The 23,846-nt window shown below is 38.5% G+C and overlaps 1 protein-coding gene across 1 annotated transcript; it reads left to right on the top strand.

The window, feature by feature from the left end:
- Positions 1–606: 606 nt before the first annotated feature.
- DENND6A (DENN domain containing 6A) lies at positions 607–22,712 on the top strand. The gene is made up of 20 exons (XM_039558956.1): positions 607–810; positions 3,660–3,698; positions 3,805–3,847; positions 6,555–6,667; positions 7,660–7,740; positions 8,113–8,218; positions 9,322–9,401; positions 10,846–10,908; positions 11,555–11,610; positions 11,949–12,071; positions 12,250–12,345; positions 14,383–14,477; positions 16,212–16,277; positions 16,368–16,432; positions 17,076–17,165; positions 17,872–17,925; positions 18,011–18,120; positions 18,688–18,790; positions 20,310–20,384; positions 20,862–22,712. Exons 1-20 carry the CDS (start codon positions 622–624, stop codon positions 20,991–20,993), a joined length of 1,779 nt encoding a protein of 592 aa, XP_039414890.1. The 5' UTR covers positions 607–621; the 3' UTR covers positions 20,994–22,712.
- The last annotated feature ends 1,134 nt before the right edge of the window (positions 22,713–23,846 follow it).

Genomic DNA, 23,846 nt, shown 5'->3' with positions numbered 1-23,846 from the left:
GCTTTTTTTATTATCCCAGTTTCCTGTGAGGGTGAAGCTGTCCAGTCATCAGCCAGAGGGGTATTTCCATCTCCCTCCGGAGCCGTGCTCAGCGTTGCAAAGGACACGATGGAGATACGCCCGCTAATTACTTGGCGGCCACGTCGTCCCCGTGCAGGTGCTGTCACGGACATGTCGAAGTGGAAGAGAAAGCTGATTGATCCTTTACCTGCAGAGCTGCCGCCACGAGCACCCCGCTAAGCACCGGTGGGACGGGCTCCCCGGGGCCGAGTGCGGTGTCTGCAGCCCGGGTAGCTGATGCCCTGTCCATGTCCCTGCCCCTGTCCCTGCCCCTGTCCCTGTCCCTGTCCCTGCCCCTGTCCCTGTCCGCGCAGCTCCGCCCGCCCGGTGCCTGTTGGGAGGGGCCGGGCCGGGCCGACGGCACCGCCGCCCTTCCCTGCCGGGCGCAGGGGGGCGCTCCCTCCCCACCGCCGCTACCGCCCCCCCCCCCCGCTCCCCTCAGGAATGGTTTGGCCTCCCCTCGGTGCCGGCTTGGCCCCTCCCACTCCGGGCGGCTCGAGGGGGAGAGGGCGGGGCGCCGCTGGTCACGTGACTCCGCGCGGCGGGGCCGGGGTCGGGGCCATGTCGCGGCGGGAGCGGGGCCCGGAGCCGGGGCCGGGCGGTGCCGAGGCGGCTGCGGAGGATGCGGCGCCGGCGGAGCCGGAGAGTCTCGACCAGTGCCTGTCGCTGCTGCCCTGGGACCGCTTCTCAGCCTGGCTGCACTGTGTGTGTGTGGTGGGCTTCGACCTGGAGCTGGGCCAGGCCGTGGAGGTACGTGCGGCGGTGGGCGGGGGGCACCGCTCGCCCCGCGGCCTGCGGGCTGCGGCGGGGCCCCGCCGGAATCGGGCGCTTCCTCTGGTCCCGGTGTTGCACAGAGGCGGGGGAAGCTCGGCCGTGCTTGAGGAAACGTGGTTGTGCGGAGCCCCAGAGTGGCGAGCATGGCAGCGCCCTGGGGAACTGGTCCGGCTGTCCCGGGTGAGGCTGGTGATTTTCGGTCAGCTCTTCTCATGGTGCTGCTTGTGCTGTCAGCGGGCCCTTGTTAATGGTTTGCATTAATAATGGTTTGCGTGCCGAGATTTGTATGAAGTACATCGTCGGCTTTCGTTGCATACGAATAGTGCCGATTTCCATGACATCTAGGTGTTAAAAAGCGTGATAATAAGGAGAATGTGAGTGGTCTTCATAATTAACAGCGTTCTCCAGGTCACTGAGATGTGTGAAAAGGTTCTCTACAGGTTTGAAGAGTTTCCCTTCAACACAAGCTGGATGCCGGGCCGTGGCAGTGTCACAGCTGCGGCTGCGGCTGCCAGCTGTGCTCTCTGTGCAACGGGCAGGACAGCTGTGGCACTGCTTTGGGAATGCACCGAGGGCACGGGCAGGACAGCTGTGGCACTGCTTTGGGAATGCGCCGAGGGCACGGGCAGGACAGCTGTGGCACTGCTTTGGGAATGCGCCGAGGGCACGGGCAGGACAGCTGTGGCACTGCTTTGGGAATGCGCCGAGGGCACGGGCAGGACAGCTGTGGCACTGCTTTGGGAATGCACCGAGGGCACGGGCAGGACAGCTGTGGCACTGCTTTGGGAATGCACCGAGGGCACGGGCAGGACAGCTGTGGCACTGCTTTGGGAATGCACCGAGGGCACGGGCAGGGCCAGCTGTGGCACTGCTTTGGGAGTGCGCAGGGAGCTCACAGCGCTGAGAAACGGAGAGAAGAACTATCGTTCGCATCAGTTTTCACATCCTGTTTCACCCTGTTCACCATGTGACTGCGCAGCAAACTCTTGGTCTGCTGGGAAAGTTTTTTTCTTTGCCTCGCCTTAAAGGGATGCCAGCATAAATGCATGGCAGACTAGCCTAAAATTCAACTAATCCAGCTACTATAATATGTAAAATACATAACTGTTCACCAAAGATAAATGCAAATAAAACGCCAGCATACTGTGCTAATTATCTGAGTTCTCTTCTTGATGTTATAAGGTGGTGTTAACAACAAAGACAAACGTTTCTGTGTAACCTGTGGCTTGGGCAGCTGCTGTGCCCAGTGGCTGAGGGAAGCACGGCCTCTGTCCTGGCTGCAGACCCCTCTGTTGACAGGCACATTGATTTAACTGGGTGCCTAAAATGGAACTTAAAATGTTTACAGAACTAAGGCCTGGGTTTTTTTTTCCCACAATGTAGCTGCAGGAAGAATAATTAGTTTTCAGTTTATATAGGAATTCTGGGAAGAAACACCTGCTAGTGAGGAGAAGTATGCATTCAAGTCTGTATGCCAATCTTCTGATTAAATGTGGATAATTTCAGCATCATTCAGCTACTGAGAGAGTTACATTTAGTGTATTTCTTAGCATAAGATAGCAAAGGAAAATATTCAGAGTTGGAAAAAAGATGGTTGATGGGTTTGCTACATGCAGAATGCATGTGTTCCACTCGTGTCTGCTTTCAGCTTTAGTTGCTGAAACGCTTTCCTTCATAATGTCTTATACAGCTGGACATCATTTGGTAGGAGACTGAGGGGAAAAAAATGCACTGGAGACTTTATGGCTGGGGGACAGAAAGGTGCTTAGTCAGAGATCAGCCAGTGGGTATATTTGTTGTTTTCTATAGAGCAGGATAGTCTTATTTTATCAGGAGATAAATTTACTTATATTTGTAGAACAAGATTAAATGAGATAAGGGGGTGTTAGCTGTATGGTAAGATGAGGACTCTGCATGGAGCTACTGTTCCTGCATTCTGAATTTCCTGGACTAGGTCCCAGTTTTGGGAGCTCTGAAACCTTTGAAACATAATCCTGGAATTTATTTCAAATTTCATTTGCTTGCAAGGTAGCCACTCATTTCAGTAGTTTTGGAGTGGGTTGTTTTGAGGACCTTTTTAGGTGAAATTTAAGTATCTGAGGTTTGTCCTCTTTCCTGTATATTCTGTTCTCACTTGCTTGCATAATCACTGATTTTGCACATTCTTTTTTTTTTTTTTTAAATAAAAAGTGTAATGTATGCTTCCACATCTTACATTGTGTTGCATCATTTTTGGTTTCTGTGTTGCAAAAACTTTTTACATTATCTTTTTTTTTTCTGTAAGTACAAAAAGCCATGCCACTGAGTTTATTCCTTGAGCTTTCACAGTTGTCATTAGGGGCTAGTGTTCATCCTCCAAGAGTTAGTATTAATATAGAGGGTGTTTTGTGGCTGAATTTTGGTTACTCCAACCTAACTTTTGATTGCAACAGATTTCAGACACCAGTGTGTGTTTGCTTTAAAGGTAATAATCTAGTGCATTTTGCATGTACAAGTTAAATCTAAAAGATGTAATCTTGCTCTCCTTTGAGACCTTTTGCACGAAAAATCTCAAGTACTCTGAATATACATTCTGAATACACCTTTTTAAATGAATGTTTATGGTCTCTTAACTGGCATCCAAAATACCTTGTAAAGATGGGTGATCAAGAAAGCTTAAAAGCATATGAAGATAAGAACTGAGACATAATATTAATAGCTTACAATTGAAAATGTCCTCAGGCTAGGAAGGTGTTCAAGGGTTGTATTGTTAAAATATTTGATGGAAACTTACTGCTTATACCCAGCTTGTTTTCAAATAAAATAATACTATTTTCTTCTTGTAGGTAATATATCCTCCACATTCCAAACTCACAGATAAAGAGGTAAGTCATGGTTGCTGTATATAATTTGGTTTTAGCTTAGGAAATATATAAATACATTATATCTCAGGAAATATAACAGCTCTCTTTTCTTTTCCCTACCTTTTAGAAAACCAATATTTGCTATTTGTCTTTTCCAGATTCTAATTCGGGTAAGTGCTTCCTTTACTCTGTAGTCATCTGTTGTGGGACTAAACTGTGTTAAAAAAGATAGAATTTGACAGGATGTATTCTGGGCTTTAGATCAAATATGTATTTATATATCTTAATTAATATTTCAATACAGAAATGTTGTAGCTAAGGTTAAATATAAAACTGCAACTGTCTGCATTGCAGTAAGGTTTGAGGATTCTTCTCCGGTTTATGTAAGTGTGTAAGACCTTCCAGTGACATTTGTGCAGACGTTTCAGAATACTTGGCAAGTAAAGAATGAACATCTTAATTTTGCTCTTTAAACAAAATAATAGTATTGTCACTGTAGAAAGGAGAGTAGGCACGGAATTTGAAGGATTTAATAAAACAAATGGAAGTATATGGAACCCTCTTCTCATGAAGCACTAAATATTTTCTAAGTTCATAACAGTGAATCTGACTTTTAAATTCAAAAGCATTTAGAAAGAATGGTTGTGAAGGGAAAACCTCAGCCATCTTCTCCATTCTTGCTGTGCCTGTGTGTGGTCCTGCTTGTTAATTATTCCTGAATCTAAACTTCGGCTCCCAAAGAGAAATTGGGGCATGTGGCTGATGGGTTGGACCACCTGCAAAAAGATATGGCAGAAGTACAGACACTCACTTTCACGTTTATTTCTATACAAAAATCAAAACCTGCAGGACCAGCCTTGTGCCTGTAACTGCACTGACTCTGCTTGTGGATGCTCTGCAGTGTAACAGCTTGGACAGGGGGTGATGCAGATTTGTGCTTTTAATGTGTGTGAGCTCTCTCTTATGTAATTTATTATAAAGTATTTTGGCTAGTTTTTCTCCTTTGTCTAAATGTCATTAAAATTAAGATATTTTCTCTGCTGTTGCTATTCTGTATGTAAATAGAGGCAGAGCTTCTTTCTGTTATTGAAAGAGAAGATGAATTAATGATATCTTCTCACTACTCTCATTGTTAATGGTTGTATCTTCAGTCTTTAAAAGGTGTCTTGAAGGCACAAAATCATGTGTTAGTGACGAAGGTTGCTTTCTTAAAAATTTTTGGTGTATTTTTTCAAATAAGAGTGTAGTAAAGTTGCTTTAGGCAGAATAGGTAAGGAGGTTCTACTTTCAGCAGGGAAAAATCCCACTTTTTTGCTTTTTATAGTGTCCCTATTAAGAACTGTTGGTTCTTGATCAATCTTGGTAGGCTTAAGTTTCAAATGGTGTAGGAGGGGTTCCCTGTGTAAAACCTGCCTTCCACAAGGCTGGAAGTGCATCCTGTCTGGTAGGATTTATTTTTTCATCATAGGCCTTAACATAAAAAAGAAAGCTTGATGTAATATAGCAGTGAAAGAAGTTATTAGCTTGCAGCTAAATGTGAGGTCAGTCCATCCCAGGTTTTCATGGCTCAAAAGGTTAATTCAACTTCTTTCTCTTACAACTACAAAGAGATATTATTCCAGTACTTGTGGCTATGAATTTAGAGGGGAAAGTTGTTTTAGTCAGCTACTAGATGATGACACTCTTTGTGGTTTTAAGCTGAGTTTCCCAGTACAGTTATCCTTAAAATAATGCTTGGACCTTCTCTGCATGGGTAGAACAGACATTTACAGACACTTACCAATCTTTTCTGGAAGAGCTTGCTACATAAGAAGACATGATACTCTGAATTATATTTCAACACATTAATGATTAAGGGTAATTTACTTTTAGGTCTTCTCTGTGTAGGTTTATATAGTAGTTTGTGAGGTATTTTCTTTGGATGAAGGGAACAAGCTTTGAAAAGTTGAAGCAAATATTTAGTGCTGTGTTATTGTCATGTGCTGTGGTTTTTCTTCTTATCATTGGATCTGTTGCTGAGCACTTGCTTTCACTATCTATTTGAATTAGATAGTTATCCCATCACACCATGTTTTGCTGCTTTTGGTTTTGTCTTGGTGCATTGAGGGTTTCTGACTGCAGCTTCAAGGGGTTCTGAGACTCAGCTGGGTGCTCTGGGCATGTCAGTGTTGCTCTGCACAGCCAGTGCCTCTGACTGAGGGGCTGGGCTGTCTGTGCTTGCTGTAGCAGAATGTGTGTGACTGAAAGAGAAAATGAAATTGAAGTTTCAAGTCTGGTGAACAGTTCCCTGGAGAATTAGTTACATTTTTCTTTAAGAATTTCATTTTGATAGAAATGAAGGAAAACTTCACTCCTTGGGGATATTACTGGGAAGTCCTACTCAGTTTCACTTAGTTTTCAGCAATTAGCTTTGCAGCTTTCAAAATGATGAATCCTAGACCTGCCTGTGGATTTACAGATATCAGCATAATGCACTCCTACAGTGTGACTTCTGTGTGAACTGTATGGTGTCAAAAAAAGAGGCAAAGTGCAGCCATTTAGCAGAGGAACGACATGGCTAAGATGATGAAAACTATACAGGCATACCGATGAAATGGGTAATGCCAGTAGGAGAACAGCCATTTGACCTGTTTGAGGGCATGATAGTCACTGTGAGGCAGTGACTTTCTTTCCTTGTTGTGGACAGTATATTTACTGTTGCCAAAGGTGCCAAATTTTTCACTTATAAAATTATGAAGATATAAATGTTCACAAGAGCAATGCAAGATAAATGAACCAAAACTCTGATACCTCTTTGGCTGTAAGCAAGTGCTCACGTTAAACAAGGCTCAAACTCAGAACACTGTCTGTTTGTTGTTTATTTCTTCCCCCATGTAGGTTGTCTTGGGGACACACAGTTTTGTTTTAGATTCCGACGGTCTCCTGGAAGGAAGGTCTCATTGTGTTGTTTTCTGGATCAATTGGATAGAGATCTACCAGTTTACTTAAAGGTTGGAAATGAGAAAAAATGAAGTTAAATTTCTTTTGGGTAATGTTAATTTGTGGGTCTTCACCTTTAAATATAATGTTTGAAAAGAAAAATCTCTGAACTGGATGTCCTGAAAGTCAAAACTCATGTTTGTTGTAGCATGTTATTATAATTATAATAATAATTAGTTTCATTAACTATTCTTTAAGTTTTATTAGTATGGATTTTCGATTACAAGGAATTAAATTGAAGCCCAGATCTATTTCATTATTGACTAGAAACCTGTAGATCAAATTGTAAGAACCATTACTGCTGTGGAAATACGAAGTGCTTAATAATGTTATTAAAAAAAAATCCAAGCAACTTGGGCTATCTCTCTGAGTTTCCACCCTTCACTTTTTGAAGATGGAGCAGTTACCTAAAAGAGGTAGCGGCCAAAAGTTGTTCTCATCATGTCCATAGGGAATATTGAGGCCTCTGGAAGCCTGATTCTCAAACTCAATTTAGTTCTGTTTATGTGGCCAACACTTGAATTCCTGTTTGTAGGAAGGGTGAAGCTGATGTCTGGTCTTTGAAATGTGAGAGCCTACTTCTGTAATATTCCAAGAATCTTTTGTAAAACTAGTACATTGAAAGACTAGGTTTTATCTCTTCAAGTCAGGGCTTTAAGGTTTTTAACTGCTAAAATCTTTTTAGCGCTACTTTGCAGAATTGTTAATGCTGATTTATTCCTCAGGAAATTATTTCTATTTTTGGTTTCACAGTGTGTCTGGAGAATGTAGATATAAAAATAGTAAAGCCAGAAAGCACAGCTGTTTCCACACACTGAAGTTTTCTCTTTGAAGTACTTACTGAAAAAAGATTATGCCAATAAACACAGTAATCCTTCTAGTTTATTGTAGCTAATCAACTTTGGAGCTTGCAGGGGAATAGGCTTTTAAACTGTCTGTTGAATGCTTCAGAAAGGGGGGCAATATCAGGTGGTTGTATTGAATTCTTTCCTTTCTTTTGCAGAAAGATTCAGCATATTACTATGGCTATGTGTATTTCAGACAAGTTCGAGACAAATCATTAAAAAGAGGCTATTTCCAGAAGGTAATTTCAGTTCTTTTAGGTAAATATTAATTTGCAAATTAATTATTTTTCAGTGACTGCAGAGGAACAGGAAAACTGTCTTGCTCTCTAACTAAATTAGTTATTAATTTATGTTAAATTGGTCTAATTTTACATCAGCTGTGCTATGTTCCAGCTCTACTGTCAGAAGAGATAGTTTTGTGTCTGTGTTTAAAAACAAAAAGTTGGGAAGTTTTGGGGGTTGTTTGCAGTTTGTCTGTAGTCAGATGTGTCGTTGGCTTGCATATGTGAGAAAAGTCACACTTGGTGTTGTCTGAGGGGAACAGGTGCAGTAGAACCAAGGGGTAGTGTTAATTTGAAATTGTGTTTCTGTTTTGTAACTCCTTATTCCAGTCGCTGGTCCTCATCAGCAAGCTGCCTTATGTCCATCTCTTTCGTACCATGCTCAAGCAAATAGCGCCAGAATATTTTGAAAAAAGTGAAGCTTTCCTGGAAGCAGGTACTGATCTTACAACAGAGCTCTTACACTATCACATACTTGTTCTGGAGAAATAAGCAACACTGTTGTGTTCTAGTTTGTGGTTTTGTCTTCTTGCAGGGTAGAGGGTTGAAATTCTAGCAAACTGGCTTGACTTCTAGATCACTGAACAGAGCTAATTGAATTCTGGATCCTCCGTGGGAGAGTTGGAGGTCCTTCCTGAAACACATCTAGGGTTGTGTGTGTTTCAGGACCAGCTGTTGAGCACAAGGAGCTGATGGCAATCCTTAGTTTGCACTCTTCGTTGCCCAAGTCCTTTTGGGCAGTCTGACAACTTTTGCTAAGCAACTGTACAAATGTCATCTTGCTTGAGGTTTATTTTTCTTTGTGTGTGTGATTTGTTTGTTTTTTGACCAAATGGAAAAAGCAACAGAGCAGCACTGGTAGCAGGTGCCTCAGTCTTACTGCAGAGCTGAAAGAGCTGGAGAAGGACAAATAGGAAAGTTATTTGCTCTTTGCCTGAAAGAGCTCTGTTCTGTGTACTGTGCCTGCCCCATCCAACTTTCTCGCTTTTTTGCTTTCACTGAGCAACAATTTGCATAAACCATGAAGGAATTGCATTTTTCAATCACCTGTTTTCTTGAGAGGTTGTATTATGAGCAAAATAATCAGAAACTATGAGAATTATGTATTATATTCATAATGGTTTACAAGAAAATGCTGGAGAACTTTCTAGCCAAGATAGAAGCCAACTTTTTTCTTAACGGCTGGTATTTATTGGTTCTGCAGTAGTAGCCAATGTACATAAATGTAGGTGTTCTTTTCAAAGTTTTTTAGTACCTACTTTTGTGGTTTTGCAGATAACATTTCTTCAACTAATTGGAAGTCCTGTTGCTACAAAAAATGGAAGACCAGAGAACACTGTTTTCTTGAAATTAAAAACTTTACAGTTCTAATGGAATAATACATAAAGAATGTCTGAAAGGCTGTAAAACTTATTTAGTGTGATCCAGACAAGTAGAACAGCTGTGGACTATTAGCACTAATTTAAAGTTGCAGTGTGCACAAAGGTGACTCTGTGATCATGGTTTATAGCTTACAGAAACTCTCATATTTTCTTTCAGTTTGTAGTGACGTTGATCGTTGGCCACCACCAGTACCAGGGAAAGTACTGCAGTTGCCGATTATGGGTGTTATAATGAAGGTAAGTACTCCTGCACTTGCTCTTCTCTGAGGGTGTTTCCCCCACCTTTTACTGTACAGGTCCTCACAGCCTTGTGCCTTGTTTTCATTGTCCTGTTCTTCCAAACAGGAGTTTACTGAGAGCAGTAAACAGATGTTTACTGCACTCAGAGTGAAGGTCTGGAAGATCCTGATTCAGTGCTTTGATTGGGGGGAGGATCTTTTATGGTGCTTAGGTTAATTTTTAATTTTTGTAGATAACAAAAAGCGATGTTTCAGTACAACTACTAATTGCAGTGTCTGTATCATCCCTCTGCAATTTGTATTCTAGGAGACTTTAGTGCTAATTATATTTGTCAAATCAAACGTAAAGTAGCACTTGAAAATACTGAGAGTTAAGTTCTAGTCAAGCAAATTAAATATATTGATGAAAATCATTCTCGTTCCTGAAAGTGGACAAGTAAAAATCATTTTTGGCCCACACAGCAGAAATAATTGCTTGTGCTGTTTATAATTTTCAATGGCAATGAAATATGTCTGAAGAAAACTATTAAAGAAGTTGTATTTAGTGCATGGGGAGGAAGTGTAGAGCTTAAACAGTGGTTAAGAACTGGGCCACTGGGAGTCGTAACATCTCCATATGAAATGCCATTAAATGGGTTTGATGAAATTGGAGGTTATAGCCAGAAGTACCTTCTCAGCAGATGCTCTCAAGTTTATGGCAAGACGTATCCATCACCAGGGAGAGAAAGAAGTTTCTGAAGCTGTTCTGAAAGCAGAAATTTAATAAAACAGTTCTGGGTGCTGGATGATGAGGAGTGTCAGATATATCTTGTTTGGGTATTGCCTGCCTTTATCTCATAAATAATTCTTACCCATGAGAGCTGAAATTGCATTCCTAAACTGAGTAAAACTATAATTACTGCCCAGTGATACTGTGTCCCTGTTTTCTTACTCTGCTTGGGCAGTTTTAAGTGTTGTGTGTAAATGACATCCATTTGTGCATACCAACCTCCAGTATGACCACATTTCTAGTACTCAGGACTTACAGATGCAAACTGTGAGACCAGAGAAGTATATTTGTGTTCAGACTATTTGGATTCTGCCTCATTCACCAGAACATCTTAATGTTTTAGGAGAGGATTTTTTCTAAAAGTAATTCTGTACCGTTTTAAACCCCCAAGACCTTATTTCAGATCATTCTTTCCAACATTAGAGGTATTTTAATTGAAATTACAGTAACAAGTTTGACTTATTTTACCAATAGTCTCTTTTTTAACTAGAGCGTTATTTTCATATTCTAATATTCAATTTGCAATTGGAAATTCTGTAGGTGGAAGTTCTGTAAACAAGCATCATGCTGCAGTATATCCTCTCTAAATATTACAAATTATCTCTAAGTCAGCATTTTAAGTATCTGCTGGATTCAATACAGGGGAAAATAAATCTTTCTTTTTCTTTCCAAGTTGCGGATTCCAACATATCGTGACAAGCCTGGAACAACACCGATAGTACAGAATATGCACCAGGTAGAGATTAGATACTGATATTGTATATAAACCCAGACAAAGCTAGAGATGTGCTTTCATTCTTTTACTTTAAACTTGTTAGAAAAGATTGGTAGCAAATTGTCATACACTTTGATAATAATGAAATCCACAGTCTTTGAAACTTTGAATGGAGGAGTCCAGATCTGGATTCTTATAGAAAGGATATTCTAACCCAGTTACCCTAAGCAGGGATAGATATCCAGGTCCTGGAAGAAGATAGTTGGCTGAAAAAATTACTAACCTGAACAATCTTTTAATGTTTGGATAATTTGGGTTTTTTTGAGGATGAATCTAGAATTAAAAGTCTTTAGTCATAGGAGATGGTTATTAAACAAATCTGTCTGTGCTTTCACGTGCAGTTGTTTAAAACAGCTTCAGTATTTTATATCTTTTCTGGACTGAAAGTCACATGCCTGTAAGTGGGGGGGGATGTGTGTCTGTCTTGGGGGATATCTTGCTCATGGAACACAAAGGTAGTTGTGGAGATAATGTGCTATATACTGCAGCAGTACATAAATAATTAGGCTATATACTGTCTACTGTCTGTAAGCATTTAAGGGAAACCATTTCATTTAATACCTAGGTGTTCTGATGACTAAAAACCAAGCATTGCGATGTCTTTTAGGCAGATGCTCAGATCTCCATGGCTTTACCGACTGTTCATGAAGTAGATCTTTTCAGGTAGGAGTTTGGGCTGATCTATTCCTAGTTGTGAATTCCCACGTTTTTTGATTATGACAGTTCCTTAACATGTCTCATTGCTTGTATGCGACATTTATCAGTGTTGGTTTTAATATTCTTTTTCTGTGAAGTTTGCCAAAACACAGTTTGGACAATATACAGGCTGAAACTGCAATAAATGAGCAAGTTCATTAAATGTTCCATTTTACAAGAGTATTTTATGTTTTCAAATTACTATTAAAATACTACTCCAAACTTCCTTTTTATCCCTTTATTAACCAGAAGAAATATGTATTTTATGATGTCAAATGTATTAAAATACCTCAATCTGTTTTTAGGTGTTTCTGTCCAGTGTTCTTTCACATTCAGATGCTTTGGGAGCTGGTGCTGCTGGGAGAACCACTTGTTGTGATGGCACCGTCACCAGCAGAGTCTTCAGAAACTGTGTTGGCCCTTGTTAGGTAAATGTAGTACAGCTTCCTAACTAATGTTAAAGGGAGTCAGTGTAACATTGCAGCTGAGTGGACCTTCATTTGATCTCAGTGTGAAAAAGCATTACAAAGTTTAGAGTTGCTTGTGTCTTTCATGAAAGTTTGCACTGAATACATAAACCAAGCTCATCCTCTTTGTACCTTGCAGCTGCATTTCACCACTGAAATACTGCAGTGATTTCAGGCCATACTTCACCATCCACGACAGTGAATTCAAAGAATACACAACTCGCACACAAGCCCCGTAAGTAAATAAAACTCTCTGGGGAAGATGTTGCTCAAAACCACTTCTAACCATAAATTAGGATTAAAATACTGTTAACTATTCTGGTTTTCTATCATTAGAGAATAAGGTTTAGACTTTTTTTTGGTAAGATTTATCTTTCAGTGTGCAGTAAACAACTGATACAAGTTTTCATTCCAGTTAGATAGGACAAAGAAGTTATGAAACAATGCCATAATTAAACTAGGCTTGAGCTTCACTGGATACTTCTCTACAGAATGAGTCAAACTGCAAGTGTGAAACCAAGAAAAGTTCTTGCTTTTCCATAAGGGTTTGTCTGTGCAACACCAGCTCCAGAGTAGCTCCTTGGAAATTCTGCTGTAATTGTTTTAGTTTTTAATTAACTGCAAAACAAAGTGACTTGTAGAATCCAACATCCATACAGCTGTTTTGTAAAGCTAAGTCAGTTGGTGTCCTAACTGAGACAATTTAAAAATCAAATATCTCTTCACTAAATTTATTAGGTTATTATTGTAAATAATTCAGAAATTAAGCTTATTTTTTTTAAGAATGTGAATGTCCAAAACCAGTGATGTTTAAAACTGCTTTAAGGACACATTTTTTCCTCTTTATTTCTTTTAAATCCTGCTCTTATTTTGAGAGCATATGCCTCCAGTATTTCTTAATACATGTTAGTTAAATGTAGCTTGATTTGGGAATGGAGTGCATATGCTAGATTCACTGATCTTTTAATAGATAAATTTCTTCTAATATCAGAACAGGCAGAGGTTGTTGATTTGGATGTTTTGTTTGCTTTGTTGGTTTTTTTACTGTAGTTTTCCTCTCAACTGATGTATTTCCAGAGATAGAGCAGTGGAAAAACACATAAACATAGGGAATATGTTTTAGATTGTGTTCCATGGGAATGGTTACGCAGTATGTAATTTAGTTTCTAAAAATAATTCCAGGAAGAGTTTGGTTAAACTGCATGTGTTTCAAAATTGCATCCACTGTAGCAAAATAGAAAGGTTGGTCACTACATGGATTAGTATTTGAAATAGAGCTGAAATTGCTCTTTCTTATGGAAAACAAACAGTTGGAAAAATTGGAAATAGGTTTTTAAAGCCGTGGATCTAAGAAGGTGAAGAATCCAAATGATGCCAATTCTGTGTATTTTATTACTTTAGTAAGAGGGGGGCAGGGAAACTTAAGGATAGTGTACAGAAAGTGTTAAATTTTGTGATTTTTAAGACCAATCTGACAAAATGATAACTTATTTTTAAGATGGCAGGTTCAGTGAGACTTGTTGCTATATTCCTTAGCTGACGTTTGACTGTAAAATGGGTGGAAACCACTATATTGAAAAATATGTTCCTATGTCATCATATCAGTGCTATAAATCCCAAATTCTGCAGGCCTATGCTGTAGCAGCAGCCCTGTGCTCTTATTGCCTCTTGTTCCCTGGGTGCCCCTGTGCACCCCCCAAGCCAGATGCCAAGCACAGAGCAGACAGAAAAATCTGGCAGGGTGTGAGCTGGGGCATAGTGCTGTTAATGTGTTTGTGCTGCATCACTTGATAACTACTGCTTAAAGCAAGTGGCATATTAAGTGTCTCATTTTCTTAATGACGTGCACATTCAAGCACTGAGAGTTTGTTACAATCAAACCTTGAAAAGTAGCAATTTGTCTTTCAAATATGGGTCAGATTCCTGCTCATTAAAAAAAAAAAAAAACCCAACAAAAAACCAACACATCACAAAACTCCAATAACAGATAATGCCCTGTTCTCGCCATTGCAAATGGGCAGAATTTAGCCAAGTCTAAGCAGATGATGTAATTTTTATTCTTCACTCCCATTTGTACTTTAAGATGCCTCTGTCTTATTTTCTAAAACTTTGAAACTTTGATAAACATTTGTGCTCTTATGTGCAATTTAAAATGTTTCTCTTAAATACCAAAGGAAAATAATTTCAAGTTAAGAATTTAAGTTTACCTTTTGTATTTGTTAGGGCAAAAGCTGTTGCTGTTGTATTTTAAACATTGTCATTATTTTTCTAGGCCATCTGTCATTCTAGGGGTGACAAATCCCTTTTTTGCTAAAACACTTCAGCACTGGCCTCACATTATCCGAATTGGAGATATCAAACTTCCAGGTAAAATAAAAATATCTTTTACAATCCTGTGTGATGGGATCTAACTGTGTGCTTACTTATTTACAAACATATGTAATTATGTTCCATTAGTTTAATGCTAACTAAATTTTCATGGATGTAAATCTGTCAAGTGAAATTAGAATCTTGACTTCTCTATGTCTTGTCAAATCTAGTATATTAAATGCAAAAGGTAGTAATACTCATTAGTAATAACGTTCTACCTTTCACAGAGTCCTGATTTTGTATCTCTACCAATAAGGTATTAAAATGAGACACAATATATTACTGATGTTAATTTTAGTGTGAGTAGAATGTAATAAATCAGTCACAGCCAGCACAGAACATAAGACCTGTGTGAAAGCTAAGTTTGAATGTTACAGTAATATAAAAAGTTGTTGACAATATTTTGATAATATATTTCTAATTTGGCAATATTCCAGTAATTATTAATTGTTCAGTCTGGATGATTTCCTTACATGATTGAGTAGAATTTTGATGTAATCTTTGTATAACATGTCAATTGCCAGCCTGTAGTAAAATACTGCACCACTCTAATTATTGTATGAAATTCCTGAATGTAGCTGTTTGCTGTGACAGGTTCACTATGCTGTTCTGACAGTGGGAATGCATAAATATGTAGTTAAGATAAAACACCATAAAATTAATTTTTGCAGAAGAAGTTAATTTTAATTTCTGAATACACTGAATTAATTAAGGATTACATACTGTGTTCAATATAATTAGGCAAGGTTTTGCTTTACTTTAAAATACCATGTCTGTCTATGGTCAGAATACCTGTGGGGGCTTAGGGTAGTGTGGGGAGGAGTTACTTCACTGTTGTGTAGTTAATGTTTGGATAGTAGACTCTTAATTAAACTCTGAAAAGCCGTATAAACAGATGGCCTTCAAATCTGATATGCAGCTTTAAGTATGAAATTGTAGTTTTGATGTAGTTATGGGAAATGCTTAGTCAGGAAGTTCTAGAGATGTATCTGTCTGACCTGTCTTGAAAAATGTATATTTTATTTCTTTAGGGATAAAGAGAGAGCTTCTGATTTTTTTTTTTTGTTGTTTTTTTTTTTTTTACATTTTCCCCCACTCTGCAGTTTCAATAGCAATTTAACTGTTTCTAAAGTCAAGCATCCAAATAGATTTAGGAGGAAGGTTCTGCTGAGGCTGCAAGACTGATAGCAGGATTTAGGGTTACTGGTTGGAGCAGGATAAATTGGAAAAACAAAACAAAAGCCCTTAGTATGGCCTATGACAAAGGAGGCTTAAATTAATTTTCTTACAACACTAAATCCGTGGCTACTGTTTTATTTTCCTCTATACAATTTTTAATTTTGCCAAGATACCAAAGATTTTTTCCCAAAAGCATTTACACTAAGGGGAACAAAGGAAGATGGAATAAAAATATGAAATTAAGAAAACAATTATTCACTGCTATATATCCGTATGTTTATTTGGCTTCTTGGATTTGGAAGGTCATCCTTTTGCTGGTTTTGTTTGTGGGGTTTTTTGGTTCATTTTTTGCTTGTTCGTGTTTTTGTTGATTTTCAGGTATTTTGTTTGGTTTTTTTCTTTTCAACAAGGAACCCTTATATAAAGTGAAAAGTCTTATTTGCTGTCGTTCATGTGTGTTCTGGATATGTACTTGGATTCTTGTCAATGCTTCTAATGTTTCTTACAGTATTAGATAGGCTTCAAGTAAGATGACTTTATGTGTTTTGGCAGGTGAAGTTCCAAAGCAGGTGAAAGTGAAAAAACTGAAGAACCTAAAAACTTTGGACTCCAAACCTGGTAATAACTTCAGAGTTAAATTGCCAGTGTTACGATTTTAAAAGGCATACCTCATTTCTCCTTTGGCTATATGCTGCTTTTTTTCTTTAGGTGTTTACACCTCTTATAAGCCATACTTGAACAAAGATGAAGAAATCGTTAAGCAGTTGCAAAAGGTAATGGTGCAGGTCACTTCTTAATGGAAACTGGTTTGTGGTGTTTTGTGTACTGTTGTACAGTGTTTTCATTTAAGGCTGCACTTTGTGTAATCAAAATGAAATTGGATTCTGGTTCCTTTTCCCCAGTCATAACTAAATAGATTGATATACACCCTCATTGTAGAAGGGCTGCTGCCTTGTTAGCAGCTTCTATAACCATATGAATGGTAGGACTCAATAAATTAGCTTAATAGTTTAGAGGATTACAAGTATTTATCTGTTCATCTGTTGAGGTTTTCCATCCTCTGCCACCCGCAGTCTCTTTGGTCTAAAAGTCTCACACATGAGGCACGTAAGACTCAGAGCTACCAAATTTTAACTGATTTGCAAACAGTTGTTTATAGAAACGTTTCTTTCCTTGAGTTTCTTTACATGAAAATAAAAAAATCAGTAATTGCAAAGACAAATATTTCTTTACAAAAGGACTTGATGCTACTGCTTTCCTTTCCAGGTTCAGGGTAGGAGGTGCTGTGTGTGGGCTTATGGCAAATGAATACAGAAACACTGGAATAAATATTCATGAAAAGTAAACCCACCACAACTACCTACATACTTTGGAGTAACAGACTGACTGTGTTTTGTTGTTTTGGTTTTTTTTAAGGGAGTACAACAGAAACGTCCTACGGAAGCACAGAGTGTGATACTTCGGCGGTATTTCTTGGAATTGACGGAAAGTTTCATTATTCCATTAGTGAGTTCTTAGACTAATTGAGTTTTTACGTAAGTAACAAGGAGTAGTTTTTCTGGAGTTACCCTAAGTCCAGTAGCTCTCCAGTGTACCCCTGGAATCAAGCCTGGGTCCAGTACTGGGTCCAGCTGGCGAGGCACAGGTGCCTCCTGCTGTCACACCTGACACTTGGCCATGGCCCCACTCCCTGTGCCTTGGACACCTTGGGGCTCTGGCCATGCCTGTGCCAAGCCTTGCTAGAGGAGAGATGGCCACAGCTCAGACACTGTTCCGTGGGTTAGTTCTAACTCTAATGTTTGGGTGAGGGACTCAGAAAATCTCTTCCAAACACTTGATATGAAGTGTGGTTGCTGTTTGGAATCACCCATGATATGAAGGTACCTGTGGACTGTTCCCAAAGGAAAGAGAGATTGTTTACCAGTGGCTGAAGTTCAGGATATAGATATTCTATGTGTATGTTTGCTTCCTGTCCTTCTTTGCCTCATGTCCTTTTTGAACTTTGCTGCCTTAAAGTTCTGGAGTTGGGAAGTACAATCGGTATAAGATAAGCTCCTTCTTGTCTTCTCATGTGGTAAATACGCACAACCGCACCCTGTACTAACACTGAGAAGAGAAAATGCTGTGGTCACAAGCAATAAGTAAACACACACGTGGACTGTGTATCTTTAATACTGGTTATGCAAACAACCTTTCCTTTTCCTTTCCCCAGGAACGTTATGTGGCAAGCCTAATGCCTTTGCAGAAATGCATATCACCCTGGAAGGTAAGAAAGTATAATTTGAATGAGGTGGAAATTGGTGATCGAGAAATTAAGGTCTGCTAATTTTTTATTTTCTTTCTTTCCATAGAGTCCACCACAGCTGAGGCAGTTTAGCCAAGATGACTTCATGAAGACACTGGAAAAAGCAGGACCACAGCTCACCTCAGGTTTAAAGGGAGATTGGATAGGACTTTACAGGTAATTTATTTCATCAGCATAAAAAATTATCTAAATTAAGACACATCAGTAGTATTAATACTGGTTTTTTCCTGAGCAAACTTACAATCAGGATTGATTTGAATAAGGCTTTCTTTTAGAATATATGCTTTAATAGAAATTGATAGTACTAAGTATACTTTACTTGCCTAAATCTCTTTCTCTGCTAACGTTACAGGTTTCTGTAGATTATTAGATAGTGTTATTTGTGGTTTTATTTCTGGTCCTAGCTTGATTCCTCCTTCCAATAAAACACAAAGATAAAAATTAGGCTGTTTCAAACTGAGCCTTGATTTTTTTTTTTCCCTAAAATTTCCTAATCTTTATTGTGTTTCAGACACGTTCTTTACCTTCTTTTCTCAATCCTTCTCTTAATTAATAGAAGCACCTGTTAATCTCTACTTCAGAATATTACATCTTTTGGAAAGTAGAGAAAGGGTTCTAATACCTTCTTCAATCTCAAATATAATTACATTTGATGATGTAAAAAACCCTGTTACCAAATTGTACTTAAAATATAAAATGTGTTTTTCTTTGGTGTTTTACCAGGCATTTTTTGAAATCGCCAAACTTTGATGGTTGGTTTAGGAGCCGGCAGAAAGAAATGACACAGAAGTTAGAGGCCCTTCATTTAGAAGCACTCTGTAATGAGGTTAGAAAAATGTGTGCCTATGATTATATTTATCCTCTTGCAATAAAAATATATTCTCCCACAAGTCAGTTTTACTCCCATTTTCATAGGTTGAACGTTAAATTTTTGACAGTTTTGTGAATTCTGATCTAGTAAAACATGAATTTGTTAAACAAGTACAAGCTAGAACTAACACAGCAAGAGAACAATATGAAATACAGTTCACTTGTCATAACTGTCATCGTTTGTAAAACATAACTTTAGTACTTTTTGGTTTGTTGTATATTTTAAAAATCAAATACACACACCCACCCCCCAAAAAAAGCTTTTTCCTCTTATTTGGTAATATTATTTTGTTCAGCTTCCATCCTTGGCATCCTTGACAACATACTTTCAGTTGTGATATAGTTCGTAGCTTTAAAGGTAAAAATTCAGCAAATTTGACATGCTAATTGACAGCTAATTAGACATGGTTAGTAAATAAGCCTACACCTGATCCACAGTAAGTGAAAGCTGAGAAGTGAAATCTGTTTATATATAACAAAATCTGTTTATATATAACAAAATCTGTTTATATATAACAAAATTTTACAACATAAATATTTTTATGTTGTAAGATCCCTTCCTTAATTAAGAAGCCAAAGTGGGTATCAATATAATTTGAGTTAGAACAACCGATAAAGGAATTGCAAGAGGAGAAGACATTGTACAGCTAGAGAGGGAATAGGAAGAACAAAAATAAAGGAAGGCAATGCCACAGCTTTAAAACAAGCAAACAAGATTGCTCTGGTTATTTTTCAAAAGCTATTTGTTGTTATCCCTTGCCTTGTCAATTCCCAAACAGTACAATGTAGCAAATCCAAACAGATTGTTCAAACAGAGCAGCCCAAATAATTTGCAGGTCAGTTATATAACATAGACTCTATCCAACTGTATTTGACATTGATTTAATCAAAGAAAAGGAAATGTGTTACAAATTTATTACCAATTCTGCTTCTTTATTGTTTTTTCTTCTGATCCACAAAAGAAATGTTTCCCTGTACATGAACAAATGTCTTTCATAGGTGAGTCATAAGGGGGTAGGGGAACAGAACTTCCATAAGAAAATTCACTTGATTGTATCTTACTAGTTATCAACTGTGATCTCCTTTAATGCCCTAGAAACAGTAAGCACTGCCCTGAAGTGCTTTAATATTGCATTGTGCTGGCAGTTCTGATTTGCTAATCATTCACTGCCATTTTGCATTGTAGATGCTCTTTTTCAAACTAAACCTGTTTGGCAAGACTTTTTTCCCCCTTTAATTTATTTGTATTGTGTTTGTGTGCAAGTTTGCTATTAGGTGAAGTACTGGGCAAACAGGCAAATAAAGTAGATTTTGCAGCTCACAGTAAAGACAGTGCATGGGTAAAGTGAGGTTAGCAAATGGCATAGGAATAAAGAAAATACCTATTCTGAACATTAGTTATAGCTTAAGACTACTTTTGAAAATTACACATGTAACCATACATATTTAAACGCTTAATTTTTTTTTAATTTTAGAACTTGGTTTTCTGGAGTCAGAAGCATACTGAGGTAGAAACGGTGGATCTTGTCTTAAAGTTAAAAAATAAACTGGTAAGTAACTGAATTGAACATGACTTAGCTACATAAAAGCATTATATAGTTGTTTTTTCAAGTACATAAATGAAAATATTCTTCTTGATGTAGGTAAAGAGTCAATCATTCATTCAGGCTTTCAAAACAAAAACAGTCAATTTCAGCCATGCCTGAAAAGTTATTTGGCTTCCCAACATCAGCCAGCTATGCTGGAAGCATTGTATTGCTGGGGTTTTTTTTAAATTAGTTGGAACTCTGGAACTGAGCTGAATCCCCAGGGAAGAAGAAAACCAAATTTTCTTTTTATAACTGAAAGTCCACATCAGTGTTGCTCTCACTGTTGTATGATTGCTGAGAAAACCTGCTATTGTCCAAACTCCTACTCAGTCAACAAATGAGGAATTCATTTTCCATATTTTCTAATACATGACTTCAATATTTCTTAAGGTAAACTTGCAATTTTAGTAGAAATCATGTTTTCTGGTATCTTTGCAGTTGCAGGCTGACAGAGAACATCTTCCTGTGAAAACTGACACACTGAAAAAGCTGCAGACACACATCAATGATATTATACTGGCGCTGCCAGATGACTTACAGGACATCTTGCTCAAAACTGGCACAACATGATTTCTACTGGGCTCTTTTGGTGCTGAAAACCAAAAGGCAAATAGTCTCACAGAAGACAGTGGCTTACCAAGTTTGGAACACAGCTCTAAAACATTAACACTACAACTGGACTGTACTAATAGTATAGCCCACTATATCATTTTCACTGTTTTTTCCACTTCAATACCAATGCAACTAAAGGGATTCTTGTGTCTAATACTGTTTGAAATAAGTGCTCTTAAAGAATAATCTGTGGTCATATGAAGCTGTGCCACAGTATAGGACTACAGTGCAGTGCTGGCATTGCAGAATGTTTTCCAATTGGTGCTGCTATACCCAATCCTACTCAGGGGTAGGCAATATTGATCCTGTACTGTCCTGTTGATGTAGTATCTAATTATTTTTCTTTCTTTTTTTGTTTTAGTTTTTAGCTAGTGGTAAGTCCAACTGACAAATTGGTGATTTGGCCAGAATACCTTTTAACTGAGGTATTTTACTAGTAAATCACAGCTTTCAAAACTGTTTAGGAACAACTGAAATTACCAGATCTGTTCTTAACTTTCTGCATTCCTCCTTCTTGTCATCTCTCCAAAATGATACTGATTTGACATCTCTAAAGAAGAGAAGGCAGCTGACAAAAATTTTCTGAAGGGAAGTCTCTTCCACTCAGTGTCAGTTATTAGGGTGCTCTTACATGCCTTAAAGTAATTATATACTAATTTGTGGTTTTAAACTGTTGACATCCAGGATTTCAAGTGGTCACTTGTGTAAATGCAAGCATGTAGTGTTCATCACAGGAAATAAACACTGTGGTGTTCTAATAGGGATTTTAAAATCGGTGATTTGGGTAGAGTTAGCTGATACACAGTCTGTTTCGGTTGGACATCATACCAGTCAGCTCCTGTTATAATTTGTAACCTTATTATTTGTGGCTTACACTAGTCAAGTGTTTGAGGAGGTGATGAGACTGGAGGGAGAAGATGTTGGCTTCAGCTGAAAAAAGCCTCTGGACAGGTCAGACTGGCAAAAAAATTGTAGCATGAAATTATTCTCTGTATGTGCATACAGTAGACATGCATAAAGAGTAATTTCCTCTTGCATTATTAAGCAACAAGAATGGGATGTTTATCTTCTTGAACAAGTTTCAGTGGTATATAAGAACTCAGCTGTTCCACATGTAGTGTTGTACTTTGACCAGTTTCAAGTACAGTAAATGTAATGCTACTGTGTACACACAGCATATACTTTTATATGTCAAGTGCATCACAGTTATTAAAAAAAACCACTCCGCTTTTAAGCGCTTGGATAGAATTTTTAAAAACTTATGACATAATCCTGCTATAAGAAAATGCTTTTGTATAACAAATATTTCATACCATCTTTCTAAAAATGTCTTATTTAGATATAAAGTGTCACAACTGTATTTTTATGAAAATAATGTATTTTAATACTGTTATGTTTTGTACACAATTACTCATGACCAAAAGTTTAATGTATCACATTACTTAAACTATACCACTTCAGCATTAATTGCTAACTTGAAAAATTTTTTTTTGCACGTCCTGATGAAAAGCATTTTTAATCCAGAAATTATTAAGTGGCCATTCATATCCTAAGTTATCTTAAATATTTAACCTGGAGCACTGTATAGTTCCATGTAAACTGGTAACAACTATGATAACTAGCACATGACTGCAAATACGTATTTTTTTAAACAAAAATAAAAGAGTCTGATTTTTATTTTTTTTTTTCTTTGGAAGTTACCTGACTTAGAAAATGGGTGTGTTTGGTTTTTCCCCTCTCCTGTGTAAGCAAAGCTGTTCAGCTTGCAAAGACTGCTGCTTGATGAAGCTGTATGCCTGAGCTGACCAGAAATGTGATGGAGTAGTGTTGTAGTTTGATTATACATCATGGTTGGAATATGACAGAGCTGCAGGATCCTCAGCAAAGGAAATGGCAGGGCCTGGGTTTTAAAGCTAGTGTTCACTTCTAAAGCAAGCATTTGTACTCAAAGCACTGAAATACTGAAAGGTATCTAGTAACAACTCAGACACAGTAAGAATAGGCCAGCTTGGAGATCTAGAAAGTAACTATCCTCAAGTACAGGGAAGCTTAACTTTCCTAGCCAAAAAAAAAAAAAAGCGTAAACACTGAATGCTCTGAATAGAAGATAGGTAAGTACTGGAAACCTAGAACTGCGCTCTTTAGATTACAGCTTCCTGCTAGTTTTCGTAGTTGATCAGGATCATATTAACATCTTAGGTGTGACCTAGATTTAAGGTATGATTTATTATTTTATAAAAATACAACTTTCCATCTTAATAACACCAGGCTTTTGGTTCAGAAGAACAAAATTTAGAACAAGATTTTCAACCTTAGCCATAAGCAAAGCTGTGAATACCCCAGCCCTGGACGTGTTCACGATTGTGTTTGGACAGGACACTGAGGACCTAGTGTAGTGGAAGGTATCCTTGTCCATGGCATGGGGGTGGAATGAGATGATCCAACCCTTCCAACCCAGACTATCCTATGGTTCTATGAAAAGAACAGCTTAAAGTGTCTGGCTTAGTAGCCAAATGTTAGGATCTGGTTTGGGAGTATCTTAATAAAGATCATTAACAATATTTTTCTTTAATAGAGGATAAGTAAATACCTTCTGTTACTAGACTGTTGACCCTGGCTGGGTTCAGTTTTACTCCCCTGTTACCTCCCGGTGTCTGGTGCTCCCTGGCCCGTAGACCGAGATCAGTTCGGTGCCACGCTCGCCCTGTGCTGCCGCTCGGGGCCGCGGGGGAGGGTCAGGGCGGGGTGAGAACACCGCCCTGCTGTGCCCGGGGTGCCTAAGAATCATTAGTGTAGTAGTGGATAGAGATA

The sequence above is a fragment of the Corvus cornix genome, chromosome 12 (genome assembly GCF_000738735.6).
Source record: "Corvus cornix cornix isolate S_Up_H32 chromosome 12, ASM73873v5, whole genome shotgun sequence".
Taxonomy (NCBI): Eukaryota; Metazoa; Chordata; class Aves; order Passeriformes; family Corvidae; genus Corvus; species Corvus cornix.
This window is presented reverse-complemented; position numbering and strand designations above follow the sequence as displayed.

What these genes read in the sequence shown, in the direction of transcription:
- DENND6A (XM_039558956.1), top strand. Translation starts at nt 622, where the DNA reads ATGTCGCGGCGGGAGCGGGGCCCGGAGCCGGGGCCGGGCGGTGCCGAG. An exon ending in AGCTGGGCCAGGCCGTGGAG is followed by an intron (nt 811 to 3,659) that starts GTACGTGCGGCG and finishes TTCTTCTTGTAG; the next exon opens with GTAATATATCCTCCACATTC. An exon ending in TGGAGATATCAAACTTCCAG is followed by an intron (nt 14,478 to 16,211) that starts GTAAAATAAAAA and finishes GTGTTTTGGCAG; the next exon opens with GTGAAGTTCCAAAGCAGGTG.